This window comes from Anas acuta, chromosome 13 (genome assembly GCF_963932015.1).
Source record: "Anas acuta chromosome 13, bAnaAcu1.1, whole genome shotgun sequence".
Lineage (NCBI taxonomy): Eukaryota > Metazoa > Chordata > Aves > Anseriformes > Anatidae > Anas > Anas acuta.
The window spans coordinates 11,608,883-11,622,422 of record NC_088991.1 but is presented as its reverse complement, the minus strand read 5'-3'; the positions used below and the strand labels follow the sequence as shown (position 1 = coordinate 11,622,422).

The 13,540-nt window shown below is 48.5% G+C and overlaps 2 protein-coding genes across 2 annotated transcripts; both read left to right on the top strand.

Annotated features, from left to right (window-relative positions):
• Nucleotides 1–394: 394 nt before the first annotated feature.
• Nucleotides 395–7,612, top strand: TRMT2B (tRNA methyltransferase 2 homolog B). The gene is made up of 12 exons (XM_068697391.1): nt 395–582; nt 1,425–1,479; nt 2,010–2,129; nt 2,536–2,635; nt 3,207–3,277; nt 3,743–3,889; nt 4,334–4,428; nt 4,991–5,205; nt 5,335–5,436; nt 5,610–5,729; nt 6,406–6,505; nt 7,346–7,612. Exons 1-12 carry the CDS (start codon nt 395–397, stop codon nt 7,470–7,472), a joined length of 1,440 nt encoding a protein of 479 aa, XP_068553492.1. The 3' UTR covers nt 7,473–7,612.
• A 1,043-nt stretch (nt 7,613–8,655) lies between these two features.
• Nucleotides 8,656–11,630, top strand: TMEM35A (transmembrane protein 35A). Its single transcript, XM_068696892.1, has 2 exons — nt 8,656–9,014; nt 11,094–11,630. Exons 1-2 carry the CDS (start codon nt 8,895–8,897, stop codon nt 11,478–11,480), a joined length of 507 nt encoding a protein of 168 aa, XP_068552993.1. The 5' UTR covers nt 8,656–8,894; the 3' UTR covers nt 11,481–11,630.
• The last annotated feature ends 1,910 nt before the right edge of the window (nt 11,631–13,540 follow it).

The following is a 13,540-nucleotide window of genomic DNA, read 5'->3' as shown; positions in this document are numbered from 1 at the left end:
GAAGCAGGGGCCTGTGCCGTATCCTGTTCCCCCCGCGCTGGAGGCAGGCAGGTGGGCTCGAGGAGGGCGGCTGCTGCTCACCCCCTGCCCTTTTGGGGGGCAGCAGCCGGGCACGCTGCTCTGCCCCTGTGTGGATGCGGACAGAGGGCACCGCCGCAGCCCTGACGCGGTGTGTGCATCCCTCACGGGGCTGCTGGTTGAACTGGGGGCTTGAAACAGAGCTCGGGGCAGTTACGGGGGTGCACAGCCCCAACAGCGCGGAGCGGGGATCGAACCCGCGACCCCAAGCACCGGGAGCGGGGATCGAACCCGCGGCCCCACGGCCCGGCCGCGCCCCCTCCGCCCGCTCCATGGCGCTGCCGCGGGGCATGGCGGGAGGGAGAGGGCGGCCGCCATGTCGGGGGGGCTGCGGTGTGTGGTGAGCCCCGTGTGTCGGCGCCTGGGGCTGGGCACGCAGCCCGTGCTCCCCAGCAGCCTGCCCCAGCGGCACTGCAGCCTGCTGACGGGGAGCACAGCAGTAAAATGGAGAAAGGGAAATGCTGGAGAGGGCTGCAGCCTGCCGGGCTCCTCCTGGGGAGAGAGGTAGGGCTGCTCCCTTTGGTGCACGGTCATGAGAAGTAGCTGGGGGGGAGAAATCCTGCTCCAAAATAGCCCTGTAAGGAATGAGAGCAGCTTGCCCAGCTGTAGGGTGAGTTTTCCTGAGCTCAGTGAGCAAGAAGTTGTTGGGTGCTTACAATAGTTTGGGTTATATCCACCTCACCCTGTAATCTCTGATCTCCTTTACAATAATTTGGGTTATATCCACCTCACCCTATATTCTCTGATTTCATTTAAAAAGCAGATTTGGCATGTTTTTGGTCGTGCCTGCCTTGCTTTAGGTACAAGCAGCGATGAGTTCCAAGGCTTATCCCTGAGCTGCCACTGGAGGGGCTGTAATTCCCTTTGTACTCACATAAACTGCATTTTATTGTGCTGAATTTAATCCAGCACAGCGTTAGATGTAACAGTGGCTGGGAATGTGAGCAGATGATGCGGGATGGAGGCATCAAATGATGAGAAAAGCGTCTTGCCCTTCTAGGGGAAACCTCCAGGGAGATGGAGCTGTTCCTGGCCCCGTCCTCTGAAAGGGACTCAGAAAGGCACCAGGGTTACTCAGGGCACCCAGGCAGTGCTGGCCAGCCCCCTGCCCCAGGCTCAGCGTGTCCCGTGGTTGTGGTTCCTGGGTCCTTCCAGCAACAAGTGCCCTGCTCAGGGAGTTCGGGTGGTCACAGCCAGCTCTGGTGCAGAGCCCGTACCAGAACGCTCCTGCCCGTGTGCAGCAGGCACACTGTGCCGTAAGGAACATCTCGTAGCACACAGACACGAGCCTGGTTGTTTCAGGAGGTGAGCAGCTCCGGGCACTAGCGCTGTGTTGTGCTTTCCAGGTTAGCAGATGCAGTGACACCATTGTGGAGACTTCCCTACCAGGAGCAGCTGCAGGTAGGATGTGCTCACGTGGACTTTTCTCTGTTGTGTTGCCCCAGCTGTCCCTACCACCCCCGTGAGCAAATACCCCCAGGATCCATCCCTTACTGCTACAGCCTGTTCTGACCCTATTTACCACTGCTATTTACCACTGCTTTCCTTCCGGAGTTATTCTGAAGGACAAAAGGTGCTCCGTGGTTCTCTGTGGGTGGTGTACATGATAACGAGCAGCACGGGAGGGGTGTACTCACACAGTGATCCTGTCCAGTGCAGGACAGCTGGGTAACTGGGCCTTCAGGGCCTCTGATGGTTCCTTTGGATCAAGAGCTTCAGACCTGTGCTTGGTGACCACGGACACAACTCTTCCTCTTTCTTTCCATTGCTCCAAGCAACTGCAGCGTACAGCATGATGAGACAGGCAGAGTTCCTCTAGGGCTGTGTCTCATTACAGTATTCACTCCTGCCTCGCGTTGGCTGGGTGATGAACAGCTGCCCACTGCTGTGTGGTCCTGTGAGAGTGTTCCTGGCTTAGGACTCCTCTGCAGGTCAAGTACGAAAACCAGAGGAAGGTTTTACAGACACTGGCATCGCGTCTGCAGGAGCTGGGTGTAGATGTGCAGAAACCTGGTGAACTCTGCTGTCCTCTCCGTCCTGTAGTCCCTTCAGTGAGTATCTTGTGGGAATCCCGTCAGCCCTGAACCCCCAGCAGTCCCTCACTTGGCTCACAAAGGCTCTTGGTGGGGATTAGTTGGTTCTAGAGAATGTCCCCAGAGCAGGCTCTGTGGCCCTTGCTACTTTCTGCTTTTCTGCCTGCCAGAGAGTGAAACAAACCCAGTGGTTAGGAACTCTTTCATGTCCTAGTCCTCCCTGATAAACCTTCTGTTGTTAGAGAACACTTCCTTCCTCCCAATGTAAAGTTTTGGGGTCTCATGCACACACTGGGTTAATGAGCTTTCTGCACTTGTGTTTATCTTCCTGTGTTACCAGCAGAGCATCCAGACTGGGTTTTGGCTTTCCTCCATTACCTTTTTTCCTGTGATACAAGGCTTTATTTTTTCTTTTCTCCCTTAGCCTGTCATTAACGGCTACCGAAACAAATCTACTTTCTCTGTGAACCGAGGACCAGATGGAAACCCCAAAACTGTGGGATTGTACGTGGGAACTGGCAGAGGTCAGTGCAGGACAAGGAACTGGCTGGAGACCCGTTGCGGTGTGCTGGGTCCCGGGCAGTGCTCTGCTGGAACAGCTCCCACCTGAGCTGTGCAGCAAAGTGCCTGAATCCCATGGGATGCCAGCAGAAACACCATTAAATCTGGAGCAGCAATTTTAAAGCCTCAGTTCATTAGCTTCTTAATAAATGCCAGTTTGTAATTTACTAAATACAACAGTAAACAAAACAGCTCTGGTAGCAGCCCCCTGGAGATTTACCTTCTTTTTAATTTGCTGTTCCTGCATTTTCAGCCAGCTCCAGAAGCCTGTGCTGACCAGGGAGAGAGTGGGTGTTCATGCACTTCTACAGGCAGCAAAGCATTCTGACAGGTCCCACAGAATGTGGTTACTTGAATATCACAGGGGCTAGTGGGGCACTTAAATACCTTTTTTCTTTTTTTCTTTCTATTTTTTTTTTTTTGCATGATGGGACAAGTCAGAGGAATGACTTTTCTACAGCTTATCATGTCAGATGCTACGCTGTTTTACTGTACCCTGAAACGAAACAATTAAATACCTGTCTCTCTTTCCAGCAAGAAATATTGTCTGTGTGAGAGCTGACCATGTGAAGAATATACCCTCAAAACACAAGCACGTAGCCCAGGTAAAAAAAAAAAAAAAAAAAAAAAAAAAAGTCCTGTCTGTCTCTTGACTGGGGAATAGAAAGAGTGCCATAACTCTTACTTGGGAGAACATCATATTTATAGTTATGCTGGGTTTTCAAGTCCGTTTTGATGTTCTGAAGATTTTCAGGCCTGACTCTGGCTGATGGACTGGTATTTTTAAAGACAATGCTGGAACCTCAAAACTGTCCCCAAGGGTGAAGTTAATAGTTAAGTCCTAATTAATTCCTGCAAATCTATTAAAACGCACAAAAAACACAACGTTAAATGATCAAAATACCTTATTTTTCCAGAACTTGGAAGGAGCTTTTACTTGATATTTAAATGAAGTAGGAAAAAACAGTTGATGCTGGGGGAAATGACGTCTGTTTGGGGTGCACAGCATCATGCTAAGATGAGGGCAGTTTTCCTTACTGTACTATGGGCTCCCTCTCCCCTCCTCACAGTGCTATGAGGAGTTCATCCGTCGCTCCCCCCTGGACTCCTGCATTCTCTTCCACGAAGGTGGACACTGGCGAGAGCTCGTGGTACGCACCACCAGCCACGGCCACACCATGGCTATCGTCACCTTCCACCCCCAGCAGCTGGGCCAGGTGAGTGTGTGGAGATCAGGCCCCTAGAACAAGCACCTTGGGGATCTGGTCCTGTTAATTGCCTGACTGGAGATGTCAGTGAAGTGCAGCCTTTTACACAGAAGATTTCAAAGCCCTGTGGCTTTGAAGGCAGCTAACGCTGGCTTACTTCACCTGCGTAAAAAGCTAATGCAAGGCGGTTTTGTATTCACAGGCCCCTGGACAAATCTGATACTGAGTGAGAGAAGTCAGTGTCAGGGTCCTCCGGCTTGACAGGGCATATTGCACAAAGGAAATAATTGTAATACCTGTCTAAGATCCCTAAACCCCCAATTCAGCCTTGCACAGAGTTGTGATGGTGCCAGCCTATTGGTACACTTTTGGGGCTTGCTGGGTGTACTGCTAGGGAAAAGTGCCTGATCAGATTACCCAAACACTCCACTTTTCCTTTCTCTCTCTTGACAGGAGGCTCTGGCTACTCAGAAAGCATTGCTTAAGGAGTTCTTCGCTTCTGGACCTGGAGCAGGATGTGCCTTGACTTCACTTTACTTCCAAGAGAGGTATATGTGCTGACACTTGTAAAAATTGCACTGTGATGTGGAGGAAAGGCCATGGGGAAGACCGAAAACGAAGCTTTTTCCTTTTTCTCACCCCTCTCTGATGAAACTCAAGTTCTACCTACTCATGGAATGCTTCAAGAGAATGACAGATGTTTGGATGTCTCTTGCAGACATGATTTTAAGATAGTCACACCTTGTGTTTATCATGAAGCATCTGAAATATTTTAATATGCTATGGTTCTACCTAATGGGAATTTAGAGCCTGGGAAACTATAGGAAAAAAAATAAATTTACTTTCCCAGGACAGTAAATCATGTTAGCAGCAAAAGCAGGAATGTATTCTAGGGCTACTGCCTTATACGAAGTCATTTTAATCCTATTATTCTAGGTTGTGCAAGTTAAATATCCATTACAAAGAATCAAAATTCTTTCCATGGGCTTACAATGCTCATTTGAATTAAAAGCAAACAAGCACACCAGGAATGCCAATGGCAGTCAGCTACCTCTTTGTAAACGCTGCCTCCTAACAAGGTCTTTGTTTTATACATGTATGTTCTTCTAGTACCATGACGCGCTGTTCCCATGAGCAGTCTCCCTTCCAGCTCCTTTATGGAGAGCCACACATCTTTGAAGATTTGCTCGGCCTGAAATTTCGCATCTCTCCAGATGCCTTTTTCCAAGTGAACACGAGTGGAGCAGAAACTCTGTACCAGGCGGTTGGGGAGCTGAGTCAGGCTGATGGAGACACCATCCTCCTTGATGTCTGCTGCGGGACAGGTGAGCAGTGGCCATGCAAGCCAGGCTCTGACAGGGCTGGCATTTTGCATGCTGAAAACTATCCCTGCTATATAAATGCTCATTTTTATGCATGGAAATACAGATTGGTTTTGTATCCTGGATTTCCAGGCACAATTGGTCTCTCTCTGGCTCGCCACGTGTCCAAGGTTATTGGTATCGAGATAGTGGAGAAGGCAATAGAGGATGCCAGGTGGAATGCTGCGTTTAATGGTGAGTTCAAACTCACTGTTGCAGATGGTTTCAAAGTAACTGCTGAAAAACCTGAAGCAAAAGCGATGGGAGGGTTCCGAACAACCCCGTCCACTCAGCAAAGAGTGGTACATCTTGTTAGATCTAATGTCTGAGACTGTTCTTAGTTCACGTGTTTGCTTTTTGCTTCACAGGAATTTCCAACTGTGAGTTTCACAGTGGAAAGGCAGAGGCTGTGTTACCACAACTGCTGTCCTCTTGGGAAGATACCCGACCCCTTGTTGCTGTGGTGAACCCATCCCGAGCTGGAATTCGTAAGAATACACCATTTATTTTAATCTGGAAAAGAGAATTTTGAACAAGTTTTGTGGGACCTGTTATGCTGGCTCCAAGCCCTCTGCTTGGTTTGTCTCTAGTTGCTCACGTTGTTGCTGACAGCAGGCAGAACCAGCAGTCTCAGAAGGGGTAAGAAATCCCGCAGTCAGCAAACTTGGCCTCAGTGCTGCACCGCACCGGGCTCCCTGTGCACTTGGGGAGAGTCTGGCCTTGCATAAGGCAGAAAGGCCAGCTGCCCTGCTCGTTGTATGTGCTGTGCTCCAGCCCTCTGCCCACATCAGTGGCCTCTGCAGGGCTTGCACCAGTGTGTACTGGGAAGTCCCAAACTGGACATAGTGACCAGATGCTGTCTCACGTGTGTGGAAGGTTTTTCATGCCTCTGTCTGACTGAGTGACAATTGTTCCTCTGTTTCTCAGCAGAATTAAGGATGAGAGAGAACTTTTCCCACTGTTCTACCCTGCCAGAATCAGCTGAGGCATTAGCAGTGTGGTTCACATCCCCAGCCTACTAAGACCTTGTGTCTGAGACAGGACATGGCAAAATGCATAGATTCTCTTTTCCCCTGCAGTTCAGTGCAATTCGGTGATGCTTGCTCAGCAGGAGAATTCGCTGAGGTGTAGATTGTTGGGAAAATGTGATGTCTGCTGTTGCAGATTACAGGGTTGTGCAAGCCATCCGAAACTGCAAGGCCATCCGAAGGCTGCTCTACATCTCCTGCAAGCCAGAGGGTGAAGCCATGAGGAATTTTCTTGAGTGAGCACCTTCCTCTCTTCCTTTCCACTGACATTGGTGACAGACACTATTGCGTGCCCTGAGGACAAGGACAAATAACTGGCTGTAGATCAGGAAAGTTTTTGTTGTGACTGAATTTCACTGGGTTACTTCTGCAGGTGGGATCCAGGTCTAGTCAATGCATGATCAGAGGCGGTTCGTGCTTCTGTTCTACCTTGGGTGTACCTGCAAGCTGCACTCATTGGTTTGAGACAGCGGGTATTCCTGGGGCTTTATGAGCCAGCAGGATGCTTTTGTGCATCGTTAAGGGGTAGAAAATAATGCTGTTACAACACATCTACATTGTGCACAACCCCTCCCCAACAAAACAGTGTCAGGATGTGGGATACTGAGTCCTCTGGGTTCACTGCTGGAAGGTGGACCCCTAGCCAGCAAGCAGTCTGGTATTAGGATTAGCAGTCACCCTCTTAACTAGGTGTTAACCACTTAGTTAACCACCTAGTTAAGAGCTTACCTGGGCAGGCCCACTTGGAGATGATAACAGGTAACCGACAAAGGCAGGTGCAAAATTGAGGATTATTTCCTAACGGTATTAATTGTCTTTTTAGCCTGGATGGCTTGTGAGAATCAAAGCCTTAAGCCTGCCCACCGAACTTTCAGCTTGCCCACAGTGTTTCCAGGGCTGGTTTCTGATTCCGTATAGGTGGTTCTAGATCTTGGTCAGTGTCATCTGCAGGTGGATGTTAGCCAAACAAGATACCTCCTTCATGCATCCTCTGTGCTGTTGTGCTGATGATGAAAGTGGGAAGGCTTCTGCTACTGGTCTACAGGATGCCCTTCAAACACAACTGCTTTCTACAGGCTGTGCTGTCCCCCTGACCCAGGGAAGAAGCTGGTCGGAGAGCCGTTTGCCCCTGTGTTGGCCATACCTTTTGACCTGTTTCCTCATACCGTTCATTGTGAGCTGGTGCTGCTGTTCTCCCGCTGACAAGGAGGCGCAGGTATGCAAGCTCAGAGAGCTTGGAAAGCAACCTCCTAATGTCCTTAAGGCTGGAGTGGATGTAGTTACGTTTTTAATTTATTTTTATACAACTTTCAAGAAATAAATTATTTTCTTCTTGCTCTTGAGTTGCCTAACTTTTCTGTTCTGTATGGAAGCACTCAGATTTCTGGGGTGAAAAGGTTGTCTGTAGCATTTCATCAGCCTTCCCTCCCCTTCAAACCGTTCTGGGATGCTGATTAAATCTTCATGCTTTGCTGGGAGAATGTTGACTGTGGTGGGGATGGGGGGATATTTCCTGTATGAACTTCAGTAGTAATACTGAATCCCTGTCAGTCACATAGACAAGTTAGATATATTTCTATAAAATGAAATGGGAAAAAAGAACAGATTTCAGTGTCTCTTCTTCCATAGCCACTTTCGTTGTCCCTGCTAACACTTGCTGATACCGAAATATGAATGGCCCTGTAAAAAAAGCCAGCAATAAGAAGTTTTCTCATCACGTTGCTCTGTGATAGCTAAATAAATAAATAATATAAGGTATATTTTTTTATGTCATGCTATTCTCATTGGCTGGCAAGCTATAAACCTCAGTGCTGCATGAAATTCTCTCCAGGTCTGCAAAAAATGAAGCTACTGCAAGCTGGAGGTAGGTCTTGGTCAGCAGAGTTCCTCATTTTGTGAACTCTGGAACTCTGCCTTGCTTTAGGGGCTTTTTTTTTTTTTAAAAATTTTGTGTTCTGTTGAAGTTCCACTGAATAAAGGTGAATAAAGGGGCCAAACTCCTGAGGAAAGAGGAAGAGCTGCCTGTCCTGAAGTGCTCTAACCCCAGGCATTTTTCACAGCCGCGTAATGCGGGTGCTAAGAAGCTGTAAGCCTGGAACTCCGCCAGCCACCACCAGTCAGTTTTTAGGCCCTGGGGGCTTAAAGTATATGGGGTGGGGTGTGGGGGGCTTCTTGCAGCAGACGGGGTGCAGAGGTGAGGGGGAGATCCCTGGGGGGCACAGGGAGCCTCACCCTTCCCCTTCTACTGCCTGAGGCTTTTCACACCGACTGCCTCCCGTTCTGAGTGACGGGGGGGTGCACCTTTCCAGCATGGTTTTGTCGGCTCACAGCTGGACGGATTTGTGTGATTCCAGCCCCGTTTTTACCCGAAACAGAGGCCAGAGGAGGGGGGGGGAAGAGGCGAAGGCTCTGCAGCAGGGGCTGAGGCCGGGCGGGCGCTAGGACCCGGCGGCGCTGGGCGGAGGAGGCCGCGTCCTCCCGGCTGTCAGCGGCGCTGCCTCCGCAGCCTTCATCCCCCTCCTCCTCCTCCTTCTCCTCCTCCTCCTCCTCGCCCTCCATGGTCACCCGCTGCCTCCCTCCCGGGCCGGCAGCCGGAGCCAGGAGGCCTCGCTGAGGGGCGGCTCGATGGCGTCGCCGCGCACCATCACCATCGTCGCCCTCTCGGTGGCCCTGGGGCTCTTCTTCGTCTTCATGGGGACCATCAAGCTCACCCCGCGCCTCAGCAGGGACGCCTACAACGAGATGGTGAGGACGGAGGAGGGGAGAAGCCTCCAGCCGCGGGGTTCGGGGCCGTGAGGGGCGCGGAGGGGGATGGAGCCCTCATGGAGGTGCCCGTCACCCCCTCGCTCCGCGTCTCGTCCCCCCTTGGTGATTCTCCTGCCCCCTCCATTCGTGTTGGGAATTTGTTGTGAGGGTTCTTGGGCCCGTAAGGGATGGGGATGGAAGTTTCCAGCACATTCTGCCCTCTCCTGCCGCTGCACCTGCCCGCCTGCTGTGCCTTGCTGGCAAATGGCATCCATCTGGGTTGTGGTGACCACGGGGGGCTGGCAGGAGAACCGCAAAGCGGTCCGGGTGCGAGAGGTGAGGGGACAAAATGTCCAGAAAACAGAGCTCCCGAGCTTCTTAGCTACGAGCTTCTTTAGCTACGTAAGCTAAAGAAAAAAGCGCCGAGGGTTGAGGAGCATTGCAGAATCCTCTGTGTAGCGCTTTGCGTCTCCGTGCTCCGTGTCTGCTTTGCCAAGAATCCGGCCTAGAGGTAGGGGCGATTTCCATCTTTTATGGAAAAAAAGCAGAGGCACAGCAACATCATTCCCAATACCTGATGTTGTACCGCATCCATGGCTCGTTAGGTTTTCACTGTGCTGCACACCAGGGTAGGCTGTAGCATAATGGAGACAGTGAGAGAAAGCTTGATCTCGCCAATCGCTGAGTGTTATCTTATCTCGCCCCAAGCAAACAGAGCACCCCTGTTATCTACCCACAACGCCAAACTTGCAGGGATTTTTTTTCATTCAGCAAAAAAAGCATGCATGCTACTTTGTGTATTAAAACACTTGGAATACCAGAGTGCTGTAGGACACACTACTAGTTACGTTTCTTTATAAAGCTGTGTCCTATGCATTTGGTTAAAAACTGCTGCTTTGAGGAGAGCTTTTATTCACTGGAGGTCTAAAGTGCATCCTTACAATGCACATACTTGGTATAAACATGTCATGGGATTTTCAGTAGCAAAAATGACTCTTTGACTACCTGTGAGGTGTCATCAGCTTTTCTTAGAAGGAAGGAGCAAAATTTACAAGGAAGTGGGAAAGTTCCGAGTGTCTGTAACGCAGGTTTCCAGAATTACACGGGAAGTCAATCTGCAGTCTGATTAGTGCCTGTGAGAGCAGAACGACTCTGTATGTGAGATTTGGTTTCCATTTCCCTCTCCTTGCTTAGGGAACACAAGGGCAAGAATACCTGCAGAGATAATATGCTCATGTGTAGATGGAAATAATTTCAGACGTTCCAATAACCAGGAGCTTTATTATAATATAAAAGAAAAAAGGCAACACTTGACTGAAAAAGGAAAGAAACCACCACCAAAAACCCCAGACCCACCTATACCTAATGCTCAAATGCAAGAACTTGATGTAAGGACAGGGTTTTCTTCCCTGAAACAAGGAGGCAGCTGTGTAAGGAGGCTGTCTTGTAACTTACACTGCTTCTAAATCCAGCATAAACCAGAGAGCAAGGATGTCAGATGTCTACTTGCTTTTTCTGAGGAAAGAAAGGATCATAAAGGTATGTAAGGACAGGAGTAGGGTTGGTGAATCTCAGCTTTGATATATTGTCCCATGCTATGATTATACTGCACATCAACCGCAGAGTATTCTAAATTGTTTTGAGATGGAAAGAGACTTCAGTTTCTACCTTCCGTGCCTTGTCTTTGCAAGGACTAGGTGTGTTATTTAATTATAAAGGGCATGCTACTCTTAGAGAGGAACTTTTGTTTATTATTATTATTTTAACAATGTGGTTCTGCATTGTTAATTTCAGAGAGGAAAAGGTACACTTGGCTTGGTCCTAGCTCAGAAGATGGGTGCTAGATTGCAGAATTGTCTTCCAGCTAGGAGATAATAGCTTGTAAAGTGGGAATGGCAGGTTGATGGTGTGTTAATATCTCTAACAGCAGCTTTAGGAGTACAGATTGGGTGTCATGCCAGAGGGGTCTATGAGGATTGAAGCGATCTTCATAACATATTGCACATTTATTGGTTTCAGTCACAGTAACATTTGCCTTCTTACATTGTCATATTCTATGCTATTAATGCTTGATTTCAGAAACGAGCCTACAAAAGCTACGTGCGGGCCCTTCCCATGCTGAAGAAGATGGGAGTCAGCTCCATCCTTCTCCGCAAGAGCATTGGTGCCCTGGAAGTGGCGTGTGGCATTGTCATGACACTGGTGCCTGGTCGCCCCAAAGACGTGGCCAACTTTCTGCTGCTCCTGCTCGTGCTGGCCGTGCTCTTCTTCCACCAGCTAGTGGGGGATCCACTCAAGCGTTATGCTCACGCCCTGGTCTTTGGGATCCTGCTTACCTGTCGCCTGCTGATCGCCCGCCAGCCTGAGGAGCAGCCCCCAGAAAAGAGGATCCTGTCGGTAAACGGGGATGAGCAGCCACTCATCCATGAGGCGGCTCCTGAGAAAGGCAAAGTGAAGGTATCCTAGTTAGGTGTGTTTGAGGAATACGGACCCTCGAGGCAGCTCTCTCCAAAAGCACCCAGAAAATTTGGTGTTTTATTTTGTCGTTTTGTTTTTATTTAACTATTTATATATTTTTTGGCTGTCTAAATAAAGTTTCATGTGGGGTCTGAGAGACATGTGGTACGTCTACACTGTAGTCTTGCTTTTGCTGCTTCCCTGTAACATAGGAAAACACGAGCTAGCTTTAAACAGGACAGCTTGGAGGCAGATAGCACCTGGCTGGAATTAGCACTGGTGTCCTCACAGGAGCTGCAAAACCAGAGTGTGGGCAAAGACTCGGGCAGTTTGTCATGTTAGCTCGGCACTCTTGCAGCAGGGGGATTAGTCCCTGAGCACGAGACCCACATCCGAAAGGCAGTTTCACCCCAGCTGGATGCATTTCTGCTGCTTTGCAGCCTCTGCAACAGCTGCTGGGTAGAAAAGAACATCACCAGAGTGACCTTGTGCAGCCCCACTCCTAGAGCTACCCCAGCCACAAATGGAGGCTTTTTTTTTGCACAGTCAGGTGAAGAAAGGACCCTACCGAGCATAATACTGTTTGTATTTGAGAGAGGGTCCCTTAGCTGTTGCTGCCTCTGTGACCGGTCTGTTTGGTGGACTGGTTCTGCAGGGAAAACTGTGATACACTACTTGCATCTTCCTGGGTTACAAGTTTTGCAGAGGCTTTAAAACTGGGACAACGGCCTGCTAATGCTATTTTTTTTTCCATTTTGAAGCAATGGTATCTCTACCCCTCAGCAGAGAGTAAGGATCCCTGCTGAGGGGATGGGAAGCAAAACTGCCTGAAGAATTGTGTTTAGTCTGGTAATGAACCCCCATATTTCAAAATAGTTGTCTGCTGCTGGCAAAAAGCATCACACTACCTCTTTTCTTTCAAGAAAAAAAAATCCTTTTTCACAACTGCTGCAAATTCATGGAATCACTGGTTATTGCTAATGATGAAGGTTTGAACCTGCCCAGGTACCTCATGGTGCATCTCACATACAGCTTCAGTGAGCTGGGGGAAGTCCTCTCACAAGAGCCTGAATCCCTGTGTTACATATGAAATCTTATGGAGTGTCATGAGAAGTGTGTTTTACCTCTGAGTTTTGTTTGTTTTTCTTGATGTTTGTCTGTTTTGAGTTTTTCCTTATTTTCTTAATTATTCATGAAAATAAACTTTTTGAAATTTGGAGAAAAATGTTGTGATAGAAACAAATTTCTTTTTTTTTTTTTTTTTTCCTATGCTCTAATACAGAAAAAGCCTAAAGGCAGGCAGAATCATGTTAGAGGAATGTCAGAGAAAGACAAGGTGATGTAGGATTGAAGCCATCTGAACAACATTGGGCCACACAGTGATAACTGCAAGCATTTGAAAATTTTCTTTAGACAGTCTCAGATAAATTTTTGCTTCAGTACAATGTGGTGATGAGATAAGATAACCAAAACCTCAGTAAGATGTCAGTACTGTATCACTGTGAAAACTGATGATAGATGCTAACATGCGGTATATCCAGTTCTGATACTGTAGTTTTGTAGAGTCCTCACAAACGGTATGGTAGCAACCTTGTGGCCAGCTACCATTCCCATGTGTGTCGTATCTCCAACTCCCTAAAATTTTGGAAACAAGCATTTGTCTTTTGTACTTCCTTTACCAGAAGTTGTATGGATGCCATAATAATGAAATAAATGTAGAATATTTGGTACAGCAGACCATCCCTGTAAGTACTCCAGCTGCAGATTGGAAGGGAATTCTGAAGAACATCCCCATGTCCACCTTTCCTTATTGCAGCAGTATGGATTACTGCCCACAGCAGCAGCTACACATTGTGCATCCAAGAATTCTGCATTATATTTATATATTATTATATATATAGATATATAAGAATATCTGCATTGGGTTGACCTCCATCGCTGACCCCCAGCATTACCAAGCTACTTTTGGAACTCATCTTTGCTTGCTGGAGGCGGTGAGGTGGCAGGAGCTAACTTAATCCTTCCATAACACATTAGGTTAATACACTTTTTATTTTTCATTTTTCCCC